Below are 17,923 nucleotides of genomic sequence, written 5' to 3' on the forward strand. Positions count from 1 at the left end.
GGCATTTAGTGTTTCACTTTCTTCCAAACAGTTAATGGTTGTTAACTTTCCTGTAATTGAAATCGCGATTCATTTGCCTTTATACTACATAATTAGTCCGAGCATTATATATTTAGCTGTCGATCCCAAGCGTAACAGTTTAGCTGCTATTTCACAAAAGAAAAGCATTACAAAGTCAGGTAGCCAGTCACATAAGAAGATATCAGGTATACTTTCTTCTAACATCGTATAACTACTTTTACTTCTACTTTCTTCTACTGGGCAGCCTCTTCTATCTTGATTGGTTCACACTCAGGATATTGAATCGAATCGAGTAATCGATTCAATATCCTGAGTGTGAAGCAATCAAGATAGAAGGGGCTGCCCAGTAGAAGAAAGTAGAAGTAGTTAGTTATACGATGTAGAAAAAAGTAGGAGAAACGTGAGAGCTATGCACACTGCGTAGTGAATTCTTTGCTGAGCTGGTTCCCGAAGCGAAGCTCAGTGTGCTCTGTGATAGATGTTGTGTTAGAACAGTAGTGCGACGGAGCAAAACCTGTAAATACAAAGGCGAAGTCCTGGTGCTTCGCCCGCTTTTCGTCGTTCTTGGCATAATTAAAAACAATGTTTCCTTCTTAGAAGATTTTTTCGTCCAGATGCAAAGACTGAATCTGCTTGAATAAAATAAGCAGGTATAAAGAGACTGGAAACAAGATTCATTGAGACAAATCTTAAGGAAGCAAGAATTATGCTGTGGAGGATACTTACGTATTTTCCACCGAACCTGAGGGCTGGCGGAAATCTCGCCGAAACTGCGCTAACGGTAACGGTGGGAGTTTGAAGAAACATATTGCTGGGCATTTAGTTAAGTTGTAGCAAATAGCTCTTTATTTATTTAAGTAATCAACAACTGCAAGTTACAATTATGGCATATTAAAAGCTTACAAGCTCAAGTTTTCAGATTGTCTAACAAAGAAATTCGTTAAAGCTGGCGCCTATCATTTTGGTGGTCAAATATTTCTAAGGGAATATTAAATAAAAAAAGTTAGTAGGGCTACCTTCTTTATTAACTCGCGTTTCATAACCTCGGGATGGCGTCGCGCCCGAGGTGACTTTTATTGCACGATTTTTTCAATTTATTGCGCTATTTTGATTAACTCTGCTGTCTTTTAATGATTTGAGTATACGTATTAGTGTAACCAGTTCTGTAACTTTGAAAATACGCCTCTTATTGCTGTTCTGTAGAAAACACGTCACAAATTTTAATTCTTTTCTCAAAGTGCAAGAGAAAAACAGACAAATAGCAGTTAATTTATAACTTCATTACAAAACTTGGTCTGGCTTACTGAAGATCAGTATTACATAAAATCAAACAGAAGTTCGTTTTAAGCGACTTTTCCTCACCCCGATGAATTAAAAGTCATGGTATCGGACACATTTTTGCGTGATTTTTTATTTAGTTATTTATTTATTACGCCTCTCGTTTACGTTTATAGGATTTAGGAAGATAATATTGAGAGAGCTAAACTATTATATAATGTTAATTTAGAAAAAAAAAAAAAAAAAAAAAAAAAAAAAGAGATTTTTTTTTCTTTTATTATTATTTAGAACGTAGCTTGAATTTTTACAAAAAGTAAATTTACACTGTTTTGTACTTCGAAAAAGAGTTTATGAAAGCATAACATAATTTACTTTTAATTTTAACCCCTGCCTAGTAACTGATTTGCACTGCGCTGTGATTACCATGTTTTTAATACTTAGGAGATTCGATGATGCATATTTATGTTAACTGTAAAAGCGTAAAAATTTAGCATAAAATGGCGGCATGCTCCCCGCCTTCTTATAGAAGTTGTATTTCTTATGAATGTGTTGTAGCGTTAAGTTTTAGTGGCGATAAATTACGTTGTTTGGCTACGTTAGTTATAGAAAACGATCAACTGCAAAATGAATTTAGAAAGACCAATCATTCGATTAATCGCTATTTGGATAATAAAGGCTCTGTTGTAGTTATATTTAATTTATAGCACTGTTCCATGAAGAAAGGTTTTTACCTTCACGGTTGTTTGTCACAGATACTAAATGAGGATTGTAATAATTTTAAAATTATTGTTGCAATAAATCTTAATGCATTTTGAGCCATACATTAATTATGAGATCCACTGTACTGTTTATAAAAAAAACAGATTTATTCATAGATTATTTAAAAGTCCAAAACTTTTATGACAAATAAAGTGATATAATTTAAATAACCTAGCACATCAACTATACAAAACGAATATTTTTGCGATAGATGGCAGCACCAACAAATATTTTTGGATGGAATATTTTACTGTTGGTGCTGCCATCTATTGGGAAAAATGTATTTCAGTGCTTCATACAAAAAGTCTTCGAATTGCTGATAACGATATTTTTCAAAAGTATTTATTAGACTATATCCTAGAATAAATGTTTACTAAATAGTAGGTTCCGAATACTAATAAAGTATTAAGTAAATTTAATTTTTCATACTGTTGAGCGCAAAAAATCTTTACACTCTTTGGTTTAAAATGTCCTAAGAAACTTCTGCAATTGAAGAACTTCATTGCAATTGGTCTTCATTGACTTCGACATGCATTCCATATTATTAATTATTTTAAAAGTAGGATTTTATGTACTCAAACATCTAAATATCCGAATCGCTCATTTTTCTTTCTAGAGCAGCTAAAATGAAGCTTTTTAGTAATTTACTTGCGTAACTTTATTTTTATTTATATATTTATTTATTTAAATGAGGATAATATAAATGCCGCTGCAAATTAATAAGAATTACCTCTGATTCTTCTTGCCTTAACATCTCTAATAAAGGTATAATGTTCTTTTCTTAACCTTAATAAGTGCTCATTTTCTAAAAACAGATCAATCAAACACAGTTTAAGAGGGGAACTTTTTGTTTAATTTTGTCAAAAACCGTGTAATTTGTTTTCTGTGGGAAAAATGTATTGTATGACTTTAAATGACATAAAATACGATAAAAAATAAAACTTCCTTCATTATTCAGCACAGAAAACAAATATTTAGTAAGCTGAAAATGACGATATAATTATCCGAATGGGCTGTGGGCTCAGTTACGTTAATTCAAACAATATAATTTTATATAATAATAGTTAATTCAAATAGTATAATAATATGTTAATAATTAATACACACACTGACCAATGAATTGTAAACCTTTGAGATTTTCATTTGAGTGCATGCTAGGGAGGAAGTATGCAATTTTTTTTTATGACGTGGGTTACACATTATTAGAAAGTAAGGTGTAAGAGTGCTTTTCACGATGAATGAAGTAAAATGGAAAAAACGACAGATCGTTCACCATTTGAAAAAGGGCTTATTGTTGGTGCCTGTTTAGCAGGGGCCTCGATTTCAAATACAGCAAATCTCTCTGGGTTCTCAAAAGCAGCCACAACAAAGGGTTTCAAAAGTTGGAATCAGAACCCTTAGTTTCTGGAAAATGTACTTTTTTAATATTTACTGACTTTTGGACCAGCATATAATTTGTTCTCATGCACTTGCATCAGTAAAAATTCGATGGAGATCGTGTTTATGCCCTTTCAGGTCCTGCCTTGCCTGCACACATTCTGTGAACGCTGCCTGGTGACGTCTATGCCAGCAGAGAGCCTGACATTGTCTTGCCCGCTTTGTCGCCAACAGTCCATTCTTCCGAAGCAAGGCATACCGGCTCTGCAGACCAACTTCATCATCAGTAGCCTCATGGAGGTGTTGGACCATCCTTCTTTGTGCCAAAGGTAACGGACACGTTCTCTTGTCTAGTTTACTATCTCTGATGAAAGACATACTAGTATAAGATAGGAATAATTTCATGGCTTAACTTTCAGAAATACAGCTATTATTCGAAATTCTACTAGTCAGCTTCAACCCTTGCTAGTTTTGAACTTTCTTTTGCACTTCTGCAACCTTTCGGGCCTAAGCGGATACATATAATATGAATGGAAAGGTAAATAGAATAGTATTTAGTTTAAGCTTAAGTGTAAGCAAAATTTAAAACAATTGTCATATTGTTACTTACAATATGTTTTACAAAACGTAAACTGAAGATTTGCTAGCTTGGGAACAAATTTCAAGAGTTTGTAGAGACATTAGGTATTTTTTGAAAGCAGGAGAGATGAAAAATGAACAATGCCTTCCCCAGGACTCGAACCACGGGCCTCTCGAACACGCGCCGAGCGCATTGACCACTACGACACGAAGGCATGCTAAGAAGGCGAGAGAAATACCTTATATACTCCCTCTTTTAAAGGGCGACTGGGATTAGGGAACCCAATCGCCAAATCCTGGTGGTGGACTACCATCATTCACCACCTTTTTTAGTTCGGGTGCTACTGTAGAGACATTAGGTATTTTTTGGAAGCAGGAGAGATGAAAAATGAGTAAAAAAATGTACCCTTGACGGTACTCGAACCACGGACCTCTCAAATACGTCCCACGTGCTGAACACTAATCTACGAAGGCATGCTAAGAAGGTGGGAGAAATATCTCATAAGTTATCTAATATCACCAGCAATTTACAGTTCTAATTAGTTAATTTGATATTTAGAAGTTTTATGTCAGTACAAAGCATTCAATTTCAGTTTCCAGTTACTAAAGCGCGAGAGATTTTCCGTTATCTACCCACATAATAACAAAGCTTATAATTAATTCAAAGTGAATAGCCTTAGAGATTATTATTGATCAAGATTGCTAAAATTTCCACTGTTTCTACGATTACTGTGAAACAAGCTTGTTACTTTATGTTTCTAAATTTTATGCAAACATTTAACGCTTTGTTTCTGGAGTGCTTGTTATTACCGTTACGATAAGTTCGAAATATTCGTTGCAGGTGCGAGCAGCAGCCATCTGTTGCCAAATGTTCCGTCTGCGAGGGCTTTTTCTGCGATGTATGTTCGAAGCGCCACCAGTCTCAGGATGAGACGAAGTCACATCGTCTTCTGTCCCTCAGCGAGCTGGCCCTCCAAGAGGAAAAGCAGGGAGCTCTTATGTGTCCCAAACACGACGCACAGACGCTGCGTTTCTATTGCAGAGACTGCGAGACGGCCATCTGCGTCACGTGCACCGACATAGAACACAGTGGCCACCTGACGACGCGCCTGAAAGAGGCCATGGTAGAGCAAAAAGGATTACTAAATGATCTTTTGGACAGGGTGGAGGCCAAGGTGATTCCTGTTATTATTTATTTAATTATATGCATTTCTTTTAAACTTTAAAATGATCATCTTCAAAAAGTGCCATATAATTAATGATATGGCGATTATTTCTAACAAAGCAAATAATTTTTGCGTAAACGAAGTGATATTGCAGACAGGGCCCGATTAAGTTAATTTTAGGCATTTGTTGTAGGTTATTTTAGGGCCTCCAATTCCCAGTTTCATTGCTTTTCTGAAGAAAAATCGTGGTTGTGGAGAGGTAAATCATAGTTTTGGTATTCTCTAACAACCTAAACGATAATGACCACAAGTCTAGATCACTTTAAAGGCAAGGTCCTTTCTTGTTACTCAAGTAAAGACCTGACTGCAACAATGTAAATTGTGAACACGTTTTACAGGCTAAACAAAACATAAATTAGAATAAATGACGTTATGCATGGACACTACAAAGAAATAACTCCAATTTAAGCGGAAAAAAAAATTACATAGTAATGATCTTGGATTTCACATGAAACTTCTCATCCCATGTTTAATAACATGCATTACAACTACTTCACCGTCATCTTTAAGCCTAAATTACAAGCATTTGGAACATAGGTTATGGTTGTTTTTTACAAATAACTGTCGAAAAACTACTTATAGTCTATCAGAAATCTACTCGAGTAGCACGCTGAAATTTGAAAATCAGACTTCTGGCACATATAATCCCGTATTCCCATGGAGGGGTTGAAGAAGATGAGGGGCGCTTAAGAGTTATGATACTTGTTTCTAGAGAACGACGATGAGAAAATGTATTATTATTGGCGATTACTGAAGGGTGATATTTTGCATATTTGGTGCAGTTAAGCTATTGAAAAGGGCGAAAGAGTGCTCTTCAGGTTTTGACATAAAATTAAAAATAACAATAAAAATAATATTATCTGAAAGTGTATTCTAGTCTCATAGGTTTCAAGAACTTCAATTTCTATATGGATTAATACTGTGTTATTTTTTAATTTTAGGGAAAACATTTAGGAACTAATTTAATAATAATTGTGTTATTAATTTGGGAAGTATGAATTTATTTGATCTTGTGTTTTCGGATTCCTGGTTAATAAGTTACTTATAAATTAGAAAACTGTGTAAAAAAACTTCAAATTATTGGCTCATAAACATAAATTTTGCATCATTTGTTCATCTCAGAGTTCTGATAAATTAATAAATCAACTTCATAATTGCATTCGTATATTATAAAAATGTAGTCGTTAATTTTCAATTTTTTTGGAGTCTTTCTGAACTTTTCCTCTCTCTCTCTCTCTCTCTTTTTTTTTTTTTTTTTAAATTCTTGAGCAGTGGTACTTTAATTGAAATATAATGTTAGGAATGTTTACATTTCTAGACGCGTCGTTTTAAATGTTAAGAATGATTTTAATTCTGAAATGGCATGATTCATAACGGATTCGATTCAAAATTATCTCACCATAACTTCGTCAAATTTTAATACTAAATTTGCCTTCAAATTTATGGTTACTTCGGAATGCATGCCTGTCTTTCTCTCGGGAATAAATACTTTGATGGAGAATGGAACTTTCAAGGAAAGTAAAGCTCTCACCCACATGTCAAAAGCTTATTTTCCTGGAAGTGCAATGAATTTATGAGATCGGTTAAATTTTTCGTTTCCGAAAGTACCTGATCATTCTGGTCGTACACGTTCAGTGTTAGTGACTTCCCACTGCAGAGTTGATGATGCTTTTTGGATAATGTAAGCAAATACTGGGGACGGAAATCTGGATCAGAAAGGGCTGAACTTTTCTTTCTTTATTTTCGAAGCTACATTTCTTCGTTAAGATTTCCTTCCACATTCTCATATTGTTTCTAACATTCTGTGTATTCTCATTAGAAACCCTTTAGTATTTTACCTTTTTCATTGATGGACTGAAAAAAAAAATGGTTTTTGTTTCTATCATCCGTTGAAATCGTACATTATACCATATATTTAGGACTTAAATTCATTCGGAAGACGATTGAATTATTTTTTAGTTCTTGAATGAAACTTTAATATCAGCCAAAACCCCAAATAAGACAAAGTCCGATATTTTATTTTTTTCATTTAATTGCTTATCATTAATTTAATAATTTATTAAATTTTTATTTATCGCTTTACATTTTATTGAATTTAAATTTAAATTTAAGCATATTATTTTAATTATTAGTTATTTTATTTATTTATTTTTTCTTTCCCGCTGGCTTTCTATAGGGCTCCGGCACTTCTAATTTTAAATATCACACCCTGCTCACTGCTCTGACAAAATTTCTGCTTTCTGGCAGCAACAAAAACAGAAATGTTCTAACATATGTTTCGGAATTTTAAACTTTAAACCATGCATTTATTTTAACGTTTAACCTGCTTCGCAGCAGGTTGCTGATGAATGGCAGCTCAAAGCAAGATATATCGCTATTGACGAAATTAAAAGGCAGTTCTAATATTTTATTAATATTTACCACATTTGGAACCACAAATTAATGAAAAGATTGTTATTAGGGTCAAGAACCTGCCAATACTTGCAAAGATTAAAACATTATCACAAAACTTTTGAATTTTTAACATTATGAAGCAAAGGACTCATAAGGACTCTCTCACCAATATGAACTAATAATTTTTCTAAGAAATTCACTTACTTACTGTTGGCAGTGGCGATAAAGGCAAAGCATATTTTGCGTCCCTTCAATAAAGTTAAGACTAATCTAAATAAAATTCATGCTTTATTCCGTAAATTAAAATGAAAGAAGCTAACACTGTAGCCTTTACATTTAAAATCATTGAGTGAAAGAAAGCTAGCATTATGCTAACTCAAAAAAGAACAAGAGATTCGCCGATACCGGCGTACATATAATTAATACTCGGCCAAACCGCCGATCTTGACGTCATCGGCCAATCAGCAGCAACCACGTTAGCTTACCGCCGATTGACCTCCGATCAAAATTTGTATGAGGAAAACTAAAGCCAACATTAGCAACAGTTACACAACAATTCTGTGCAAGCTGTAAACTTATTTTTCTCAGTCTTATATATAACAAACCTTCGGAGCTGACGTTCTTGAGAAATGACTGAGATCTTTTTTAGGAGGATTCTCTGAAATGAGAAGTTCAATTGCTACTTTGTTTTATTAGCAATTTACTTTTCACTAAATAAATTATGTAATTATGACAGAACGTATTAAAAGTGTCTGCCTGAGGGAATGAATGCTGTCATGAAGAAATTGGTAAGGAAACCTGACCCGTTACATATGAGGAATTTCACGGATAGTCCATACAGTAAGATTTTTGCTGTAATCAACAATAAAATCCGATTGAACTACATGTGTTTCTATTCTACGCTCAGCCATTGTTCGGATAAATACTTAATAAATATGCATCTTCTGGTAATGTTTGAAAGGAAGCAATACCAGTAGACAAAGAAGTAAATGAGAATAATGAAACGTAAACTGGTTAATAAAATTAAAAGCTAACAATGTCATTCGACGCAGTTATAGATTGAAACTTCGCGAATTCTATATGATACTAATGAAAAACCTTTGTTTATTTTGCTGCTATGATGTAACTCTAGCTGGCTTATCTCTCATCTCGTTCCAGATCCCTGTCGTGGAGAAGGCACTGGGACTGGTTTCAGACGTCGCCAACAGCCTGGAAGACCGCCACGAAGCCGCAACTGCGCAAGTTGAACACTGTTTCAAGCTACTTTCAGATGCCGTGCACCTGAGACGCGGCCAGATTTTGGAAAGTCTCGACGAAACATATGCTGCCAAACGACACGTCTTGGACCAACAGAAGAATCTGTTGCAGTATTGCTTAGGAACTCTAAATTCCAGTTGCGAATTCACCAAGAAAGCACTGAAGCATCAGGACGACACGGAGTTTCTATTAGTCAACAAGCAGGTGATGATGTAAATTAATTTTTTTTTAAATCTGGCGTGTAGTTAATGTCGTAGGTCAGTGCAGCTGTATTTTGCGATTTTCAGATGATAGCTAGCGTACACTGGGTAGGGTGAAGAAATTCAAAGAGTAACAGTTAGCGTAAATAAGCAAACACGTTATTTCTGATTATAACTTCGTTGAAAATCATTCTAAATTTAAAAAAGGTTTTCCGAAGTAAGAGACGTGGGAAATCAATTGTGTTATTCGCTTTATTATTGCACTCAAGATTACTATACAAGGTTTGCTTTTATTGACCAAAGTCAACCAGCCTGGTGGTATCGACGTCCTTGACTCGTAAGTCTGAGTAGATAGATATAAGATACGTCACTGTCTCGAGCGTCGGAAAGAGATATAATTGATCTTGAAAAAGGAAAATGTTTGACCTTGACCTTTGTGTGTCTAATGACGTTGATCTTGTATGTACATCTTGTATGTACAGTTCCTGCGTCAGGTCTAAAAGAACGGACATTTTACTTAAAAACATTAAATGTTGATAGAGTAATAAAAACTACTATTACTGTACAGTATTGTATCATGTAGAGGACAGGACGCCAGGATTTTACCATTAAGAGTACAGGCATACGGTATACTTATTGTATGTACTATATAAGCACATTTTAAAACGAATTAATAGGGCAAGGAAACTGAGTAGGAGACATGTATTGCCTTATTAGTTCTCATAACCATGTGCTACCATACTGCTCCATTGCGAACGAGAAAGCAAACATACTTAACCTTTTGAGGCCGGGGCTTTGGTAGCAGTAAAAGCTACCAAAGGACGGGGAATTTTGAACCGAATGCTTTCCCCCTTTAAGAAATCACCTCCTATTTGTGACAAAGATTCTTGTGTGTAATTCAATGGATTCTCAGAGGGGTGCATCTATGTCGCAAAAGGAAGACCTTTGAAAGAGATAAGTGGTTAAAACCCTAGGGACGTCAAATTTGACATTTCACCCCACTTTTCAGCCTGGAAAATGGGGGAAAAAGACATGGCCACTAAAGTGGACAACCTCGTCTTTTCAAAGAGAGTCTCTATGGCCACTATAATGGCCATCCCGTCTTCAAAAGGTTAAATGCATCTTCAGGTGCATTATGAAAATAAATTAGTATGCATGAAGCTAAAAGTACATGCTTAAAAGAGTTACTGATGCCCACATGTTTTGTGACTTCATAAGAACCTAATGATTCCGTAAGAAACGCGTCGTCACATGGGAACGTCAACAAATGCTTAATTAGGATAGAGTGCATTACTGGTTCTTGTCTCATCTAGCGACATAGATATACAGGAGAGGAACAAGCATAAGGGACGCCGAGACTTTACCACATGGTAATACAGGTGATGTCCTGCGATGCTACTGATTCGATGAAATATCCTGCGGGGGCTATCGCCTATCTTTTCAAAACATTTTCATGTAATTACTATTTTGAAACATAAGTGCACTAAGCTAAAGTATATTTTGTTTCATAACAGTTATTGCTCACAAGTATCTTGGCCTTGTTCGAAAGTTAAGGTTATTTAATTATGACAAAGCATACGAAGATTATCTGCTTAAGGGTAGTGATGCTTCCATGGAGGACGTTCAAAGGAAAACTTGTTCGTGTACAAGTTACATATGAGAAAAATCATGAAAACCAACTTTGCAGCCAGCTCGTTCGCCAGGGTTGGAAACTGGGTTAAGCTCCTGTATTCAGCGACTCAACAACTCAGCCTAATGAGGCCCCTGTTCCGAAAGGTATTTGACAATATTGTTAATCTTGAAGTTTTGAAGCGTTTGTAAAATATTTTTGAAACTCGGGTTCGTTCGCTGTTTGTCTAACACTGTGGTGTGGACATGAGACGGATAATAAACATGAGAAGAGCAGTGCTCTGCGGCAAACGTAGTTGTTTGTGAAAGACAACTTACATTTCTCTTATAGTAATGGATGGGGAAAGGACCATATGCAGACATGAATTGATTTAAATGGGGGTTTTTGAGATATTTTTTCCCCGTTTTCTGCATTAATCAATTCATTTGCTGCTTTGCCTTGGGGTGTAGAGTTGGATTTGTATTGCCAATTTTTTTTTTCTTTTTTTGGAGGGGGTTCTTAGACATGACTTTTGGCCACTCTACTTTCGTAACTTCGGAATCGGATGTAGTGGCTGCCCCTTTAGTGAGAGAATTGAAGTCATCGTTTTCATCACTCTGTAATGCTTTTACTTATCTACGCGAAGTTTTAATTTTGCTGTTTTTGGAGGGGATTTGAAAAATTTCTTTTGCTTTGGCAAAGAGTGTTAGAATTTCGCTATTGTACGTAGGGAAGAGGGAGACTGTGTGATTGCATTTATTTTTTTTTTAAATTGTCGGGCACTTAATTTAATAGCCATTAGCCTTGCGCCACTACAAGGACCGGAAGCACTTAATGGGTGGCCGCAATTGCCTTCTATGAAGGGATGAACAGTTACAACCATGTCTTCTCCGGGATTCGAACCCGGTCCTATCGCTGCGGCAGTCAGGGTCACTAACCACTATACTGGCTGCGCAGCTGATTGCATTTATTACTAAATGTAATTTCTGGGGTCTTTTTGATAGCTAAAATTCCGCTTGAAAAGTTGTACTTTCTGAGCACAGTTGCCCTTCCTTGCGTATTTTTAAATTTCCAATTTTATAGAAAATACAGGTAATTTTCTCGTTTTCATCTGTTTTTGATTTATTTGTATATGCGATTGGGTACGTAACTGACATCTATAGAGTTTTTAAAGTAGGGTTTTATGCTAAGAGAATTTATGAGGAAGCTTGATTCCTGACCTGTGATGTTTTGGTTTCAAACGCTGCTTCTTTGATTTCAAATCTTTTTCTACGGTGGCAGAACTGTATGAAATCATACTTACCTGCGTAAGTACTTAATAAACACCGAAATATTAATGTATATCGCCACTGCATATTTTTATGCACAAAAAGATGTTACTGGTCCCAAGCCATGCTAATTATTGATTTTTGTATAATAGAGCTCCAATTATTCGGATATCTGATACTCGGAATTCTATTTATCCGCATCAGTTTTCTGTCAACAGGTCAAGTCAAATTAAATGCAATGTTAATTGATACGTTTTTTTAATTTTAGAATAATTTTTATTTGTTGTTTGGCATGGAAGATAATATACAAGACTTTTCAAGATGTTTTAAACAAACTTAAATGAAATGAAATGATCGCCTAATTTAATAAATGAAATTTTACATTAAAATTATCGTACATTTTGATGTGGTAACATTTTAACTTATATTATGTACATTGACCATTTTAACTTCTTTTATGAGAAGCTGACCTTTCGTAGAAAATCTCTATGTAAACTTAACAATGCATGTGCTAGTCCTTTTTTTGTAGATGTTTCTTTTGATTGTGATTGTATTAGTTAAAGAATGTGTTTCTATAGATGGCGGACAGACTTCGAGAATTCGCCGTCATGCACATCCAGAACATGCCGGAAGAAAACGAATATCTCGAATTTTTGGACGAGAATGCCGCCGACGCGCGAAGGGCCATACAGATGTGCGGCGGAATTCGAACCTCTCACGCGGTTGCCATGGAAACGACGGCCACCGGTGAGGGTACCAAACAGTGCACTGTGGATAAACCAGCCCTGGTGAACTTGACGACAAAGGATGGTAGAGGAGAGATTGTGACTTCGGGAACTGTAGACTTCAAAGTGGAAATAACTTCCAGCGATCACATTGCCCCATGGACCATCAAACCTGAGATGACAGACCAAAAAAACGGTAGCTACGATCTGGTTTACAGTGTTCCAAAAGAAGGAGTGTACACGTTATCGATCAAACTGTTTGGTTTCCATATCAAAGGAAGTCCGTTTATAGTGAAGGCGTTTGCAGAAGAAGAAAGTTCGTCCAGCGACCGGCCAGTGAGTTCCAAAATACCTCGAACAACAGGCCTGAGGCAACGAGGTAACAAAAGGCCTCCAAGCTATAGATCCGGGAGCTCCAACCGCTGGAGCATACCCATGGAAGACGAGTTTGATCTGGTAATGAGGGTCGGAAAGAAAGGTAGGAACAAGGGTGAGTTTGCCAATCCTCAGGGTGTGTGCTGTACCCAGGAAGGAAAGATAGTAGTCGCTGACAGCAACAACCAAGTCGTGCAAGTGTTTTCGACGCTGGGCGAGTTCAAGATGAGGTTTGGGATTAGGGGCCGGGGTCCTGGACAATTGCAACGGCCCACCGGAGTCGCGGTTACGACTACGGGTAATTTCGTAGTCGCCGACTACGAAAACAAAGCTGTGTTCCTATACGATTCCAAAGGAAAATTCCTCAACAGAATAGGCCACGGCAAGATGTTGGGGCCTAAAGGAGTGGCAGTGGACAGAAATGGACACCTTATTGTTGTAGACAACAAAGGCAGCTGTGTTCTTATCTTCCAAGAAAATGGAAAATTGCTTCACAGGTTAGTTTTTTTTTTTTTTTTTTTTTTTCTGTTTACAAATACTAAAACTGTACTGTTAATGAGTTTACATTCTAAGATATTTACAATAAATCTTTCTATATTTCACTTCACGTTTCGTTATGTTATGGCACTACTGCTTTAATCATCCGCGTTAGTTGGCAAATTGCTGATTCTCAGGAATGCTGCAGATTTATAAAAGTGTCTAATATTTAACAATAATGTTCGGATGCTTGGAACTAGATGCGACTATTTTTTTCTGAGAACTTGTTCATGTAACTAGGTTCCCATCTTCAATTTGTACTTTTACTCGAAATTTAAGTACAAATCTACTGCTGGCCAAGCTGGCTAAGCCGATTCCATCATTCTTCTGCATTCCATGTTTTCTTTCTGCATGTTACGCAACACGATGATGGGAGCAGCATTATGAATTTGCGAATAAATTTTTTTGCTAAGAATTCAGTCCGTTTTTTTATCGGGACTGCCTCGGAATTTCGCATACTGTTGCTGAATGTGATACACATTAATATAATATGCGGTCCGGAATAGCAGTTTTGATACTTATTGACGTTCCATGCAGTATAAGAGGTTTTAATGTAGCCTCCAATTTATATCATTATTTATCAACATAACTAAGTGATATAAAATTTCATATTAATTGAAAGGGTTTCTTAATAATTTTTATATTTGTTTTGTGCCTGGTTAATTCATTACGTTAAAACATCTGTTGATGCGGAAGAATGTCGTCGCGAAAGACTTCCTAAGATAAACTGACTAATATTCACACAGGAAACATTCCATGCAGCCTGCTAGTTCTCCGGAGACCAAACCTTGTCGGAATAACCTGTGAATTTGCATCTTTATATAATTTTGAACCTTTTAACTGCAGCACAAGCAATGCTACTTGTAAATGTAAACAATAAATAAACAAATTTTATCAAAATTATGCTTCTTAAAAGTTTATATACGTATAAAAAATAAAGCATTTATTAAAAAAATTTATAATAATCTTAACGATAACTTTTCACGAACTTTGAGTTTTATTACTTTCATCAATATAACTAGTAAAAGATTTTTCTAACGTCATTTATTTATACCTTGGCTACTGATGAACTACTTAATGATAGTAAAAATATTATTATTTTGACATTTAATTGATTCTTCGAACAGAGAAATAACACATTATAGGAAATCTTCAACCTGTATCGGGATATTTTTGTTTGCATTAGTTTTTAAATTTGAAGATAAAAGCTTTTTTCAAAAGAAAAGTGCATTAATAAAATGGAGCCTACAATGGTGCCTCTGATGGAGCCTTCCTAACACGATTATCTCTTAAAGTGATCGTGTACGGAGAATGCAAAAAATAAGCATCGGTGCTGAATATCATTTCTTTAAGTAGAAAACAAACAACAAAATTTTCTGGTGAACATATATACAAACGATTAGCTTACGTCTTTCTTGTAAAATACGTATACGATTAACATAAGTGCGTGTTTAACAGGAAAAAAAAAAAAAAAAAGGCCAAAAAATGTAATTTTTTTTTAGCTTAAGGGGCAATTTGCCCAGAAGAGCTATTAATTTCTTTTTGTAATTTTGAGTTGATTCACTATAAACGGCGAATCACTTTTTAAATTGTTGCCGCCAAATACTAGAGCCGTGTATTATATTTAAAGAAATTAAATAATGAAGAATCTGCATAAATGTATGTATGTTTCTCGCACTGTGATAAAACAGCGGAACCCAGAGCCATAAAAATTTGAATGACTTAATCCTACTGCGAACATGAGCATCTGGAAGCCCAAATTTGAAATTTGGAATTTGTTTTATTATCGTTTTCATATTTTGTTAAACTTTAACGAATTTTTGATTAACAAATATGCTCAAATTAAAATTATTTTGCGATATAGCTCTTGAACTGAATTTTATGGTTTAAGTACGAAGAGCATAATATTTTATAAACAAAGGTAACACACAAAATGTTAAAAAAACGCCTCTTTGGATGTAATTTAAAATATGAAACCTTTCAGATTTTCTTTCCTATTCTTTTTTTAGTCCAAAGGGTCTTTGTCCCTGAGGGACTATTGTTTTCGTTTTGCGATTTTGCGTCGAATCACTCTGAATGTTCGTTTCACTTTTCAAACTGTTGCCACCAAATACTATCGCCATGCATTATATTTGAAGAAATAAATTAAATAATGAAGAATCTGCATAAATGTATGTATGTTTCTCGCGTTGTGATAAAACAAAGGTACCGAGAGCCATAAAATTTTGAATGACGGGCACCTGAGAGCCCAAATTTGAAATTTGGAATTTGTTTTATTATCTATTTCATATTTTGTAAAATGTTAACAAATTTTTTATTAACAAACTCAAGGATTTCAAAAGCGAGCAATGGCAACGTTGTACAGGAAAAACATTTTTTTTTTCCAGCGGGTGAGACTGTGTATCGGAAATTCTAAAGATATGCTCAATTAAAATTATTTTGCGGTATTGCTCTTGAACTGAATTCTACGATTTAACGGTCAAATTTTACAGTTAACGCACAAAATGTTTATATATATATAAAACCGTAATTCAAAATCTGAAACCTTTCAGATTTTATTTTTTTATCTTGATGAACTTATGTCAACCAGCCCCGAAATCGATAGTATTCCTTATAAAATATACAACGGTCGAAGATTTTTTTTTTACCTAATTTTACATTTTATTTTCGATTCTTAACATTTAAGCCATATAGACAGCAAAGTATACGGGAACATTTTCTAACACTTCTAGCCCGGGTACCTCTTACAGCATTAATGTAAATTCATACTGAATTCTTTTATCAACGCATCAGTTGTAATATATTTTTTATCTCAGGTTCGGTTCGAGGGGCAGCGACAACGCCAAATTCGCTGGGCCTCATTACGTCGCCATTAACAGCAAAAATGAGCTGGTGATCTCCGACTTCCACAACCACTGCATCAAAGTCTTCGATAGCGAAGGAAATTTCATTTCCGCCTTTGGGTCAAACGGCGAGGGCAACGGCCAGTTCAACGCACCAACGGGAGTCGCCGTGGACGCACAGGACAACATCATCGTTGCTGACTGGGGCAACAGTAGAATACAGGTAAGCCTATAATTTACGTTAAGTATCGCTATTATCAAAGTCCTTTCCCACGTACTTTTATGCAAGGAACTTAGCTACATCAGATCAGTGTGTATGTGGAGAAAGAGGCAACCCCGAACACTACTTATTCAAGTGCTCCCTCATAGCTGAACATATATAAAATTTCCGAACTCAGAAAGTGAAATAAATCCTTTTATATAAGTTACGCTATCAAGAAAACACATCTCAGAAAGGGAATCACAAAATTAACTTTCTGTCAATAAGAAGCACTGAGCCTAAAATAACAACAACAACTGATCCTAAAATATAACATAGCCTAAAATAATATGTAAGGTTTATCCTAAGTTTTTAATATTTATTTTTAGGTTAAAGCTCCTTTCCTATCTCTTCTAATTTCAGCTTACAATTTCCTGCCAGAATGTGTTTTTAGAATCACGGTTAATGCAAATGAGTAAGAGTGGTGTTTAAATCGAAGTTCCACTGACTTCGAGAGAGAACCTCTGAGTTTCTTACTAGCGCGCGCTTGCCTTTTGGCCACGTCTCTCTAAGCTGTTACTACGCGCGGCCGTATTACAAGCCCTTGATAGCTTCGCTAGATAATTCAATATTTAGGGACCAACTAGTTAGATTTGTGGTAGCTTCGGCTACGTCTCTTTAGATAAGCATTAGTTAAGTTCTTACTTTTACACTTTTAAGTTTAATTGTGCACATGGATAAAGTGTGCACAATGCCATTTTTGTGCAATTCTGGGATTTTTTTTTAAGGGAAAATAGGTCAACGTGTACATGGATACCGTGTATGTGCAATTCTTAAAAACGAGGCTAGCAGTGGGCGATTCTGCACTTTCTCCGAATTTCGCACCTAATCTTCGTCATGATTAAGCACTTTTGTTCCATAAAAGTTCTAGCTTAAGCGTAATTCTGCTAGCAGATTGTTGGAAAAAAATGTTGAAGGGGGGGGAACATGCCTTTATTTCGTGAAAACAAAATGGCGTCCAAAAAAAAAAAAAAAAAAAAAAAAAAAAAAAAACTAGCAGGTTGCTGTAGCAGGGTTGGTCGCTAAATTTTCGCCAAAAAATTGCTAAGTTACCATAATCCGAAGATTAACCGTATGGGCGATAGATATAAGTCCTTATACAGCGATTATTATAGGACGCAACGTATCATTTTCTACGCTGCCTATGTTTATTTCATTTCATATTGAAATATCTGCTTTTTATGATACATAATATATTTAAGTTAAAATTATCATG

The 17,923-nt window shown here is 35.4% G+C and overlaps 1 protein-coding gene across 5 annotated transcripts in view; it reads left to right on the plus strand.

The window, feature by feature from the left end:
- Window positions 1-17,923, plus strand: part of LOC118181345 (tripartite motif-containing protein 2-like) — a 136,452-nt gene that overhangs the window by 103,053 nt on the left and 15,476 nt on the right. For all 5 annotated transcript variants that reach the window (XM_085814652.1, XM_085814653.1, XM_085814656.1 and 2 more), the window contains 5 exons: window positions 3,574-3,764; window positions 4,856-5,189; window positions 8,793-9,095; window positions 12,547-13,565; window positions 16,422-16,671. In XM_085814652.1, the coding sequence (XP_085670778.1) occupies window positions 3,574-3,764; window positions 4,856-5,189; window positions 8,793-9,095; window positions 12,547-13,565; window positions 16,422-16,671 (2,097 nt within the window). The remainder of the gene's footprint in view (window positions 1-3,573; window positions 3,765-4,855; window positions 5,190-8,792; window positions 9,096-12,546; window positions 13,566-16,421; window positions 16,672-17,923) is intronic.

Source organism: Stegodyphus dumicola, chromosome 4 (assembly GCF_044657685.1).
Source record: "Stegodyphus dumicola isolate Sdum_Otavi_A_Nest chromosome 4, ASM4465768v1".
NCBI classification, from domain to species: Eukaryota; Metazoa; Arthropoda; class Arachnida; order Araneae; family Eresidae; genus Stegodyphus; species Stegodyphus dumicola.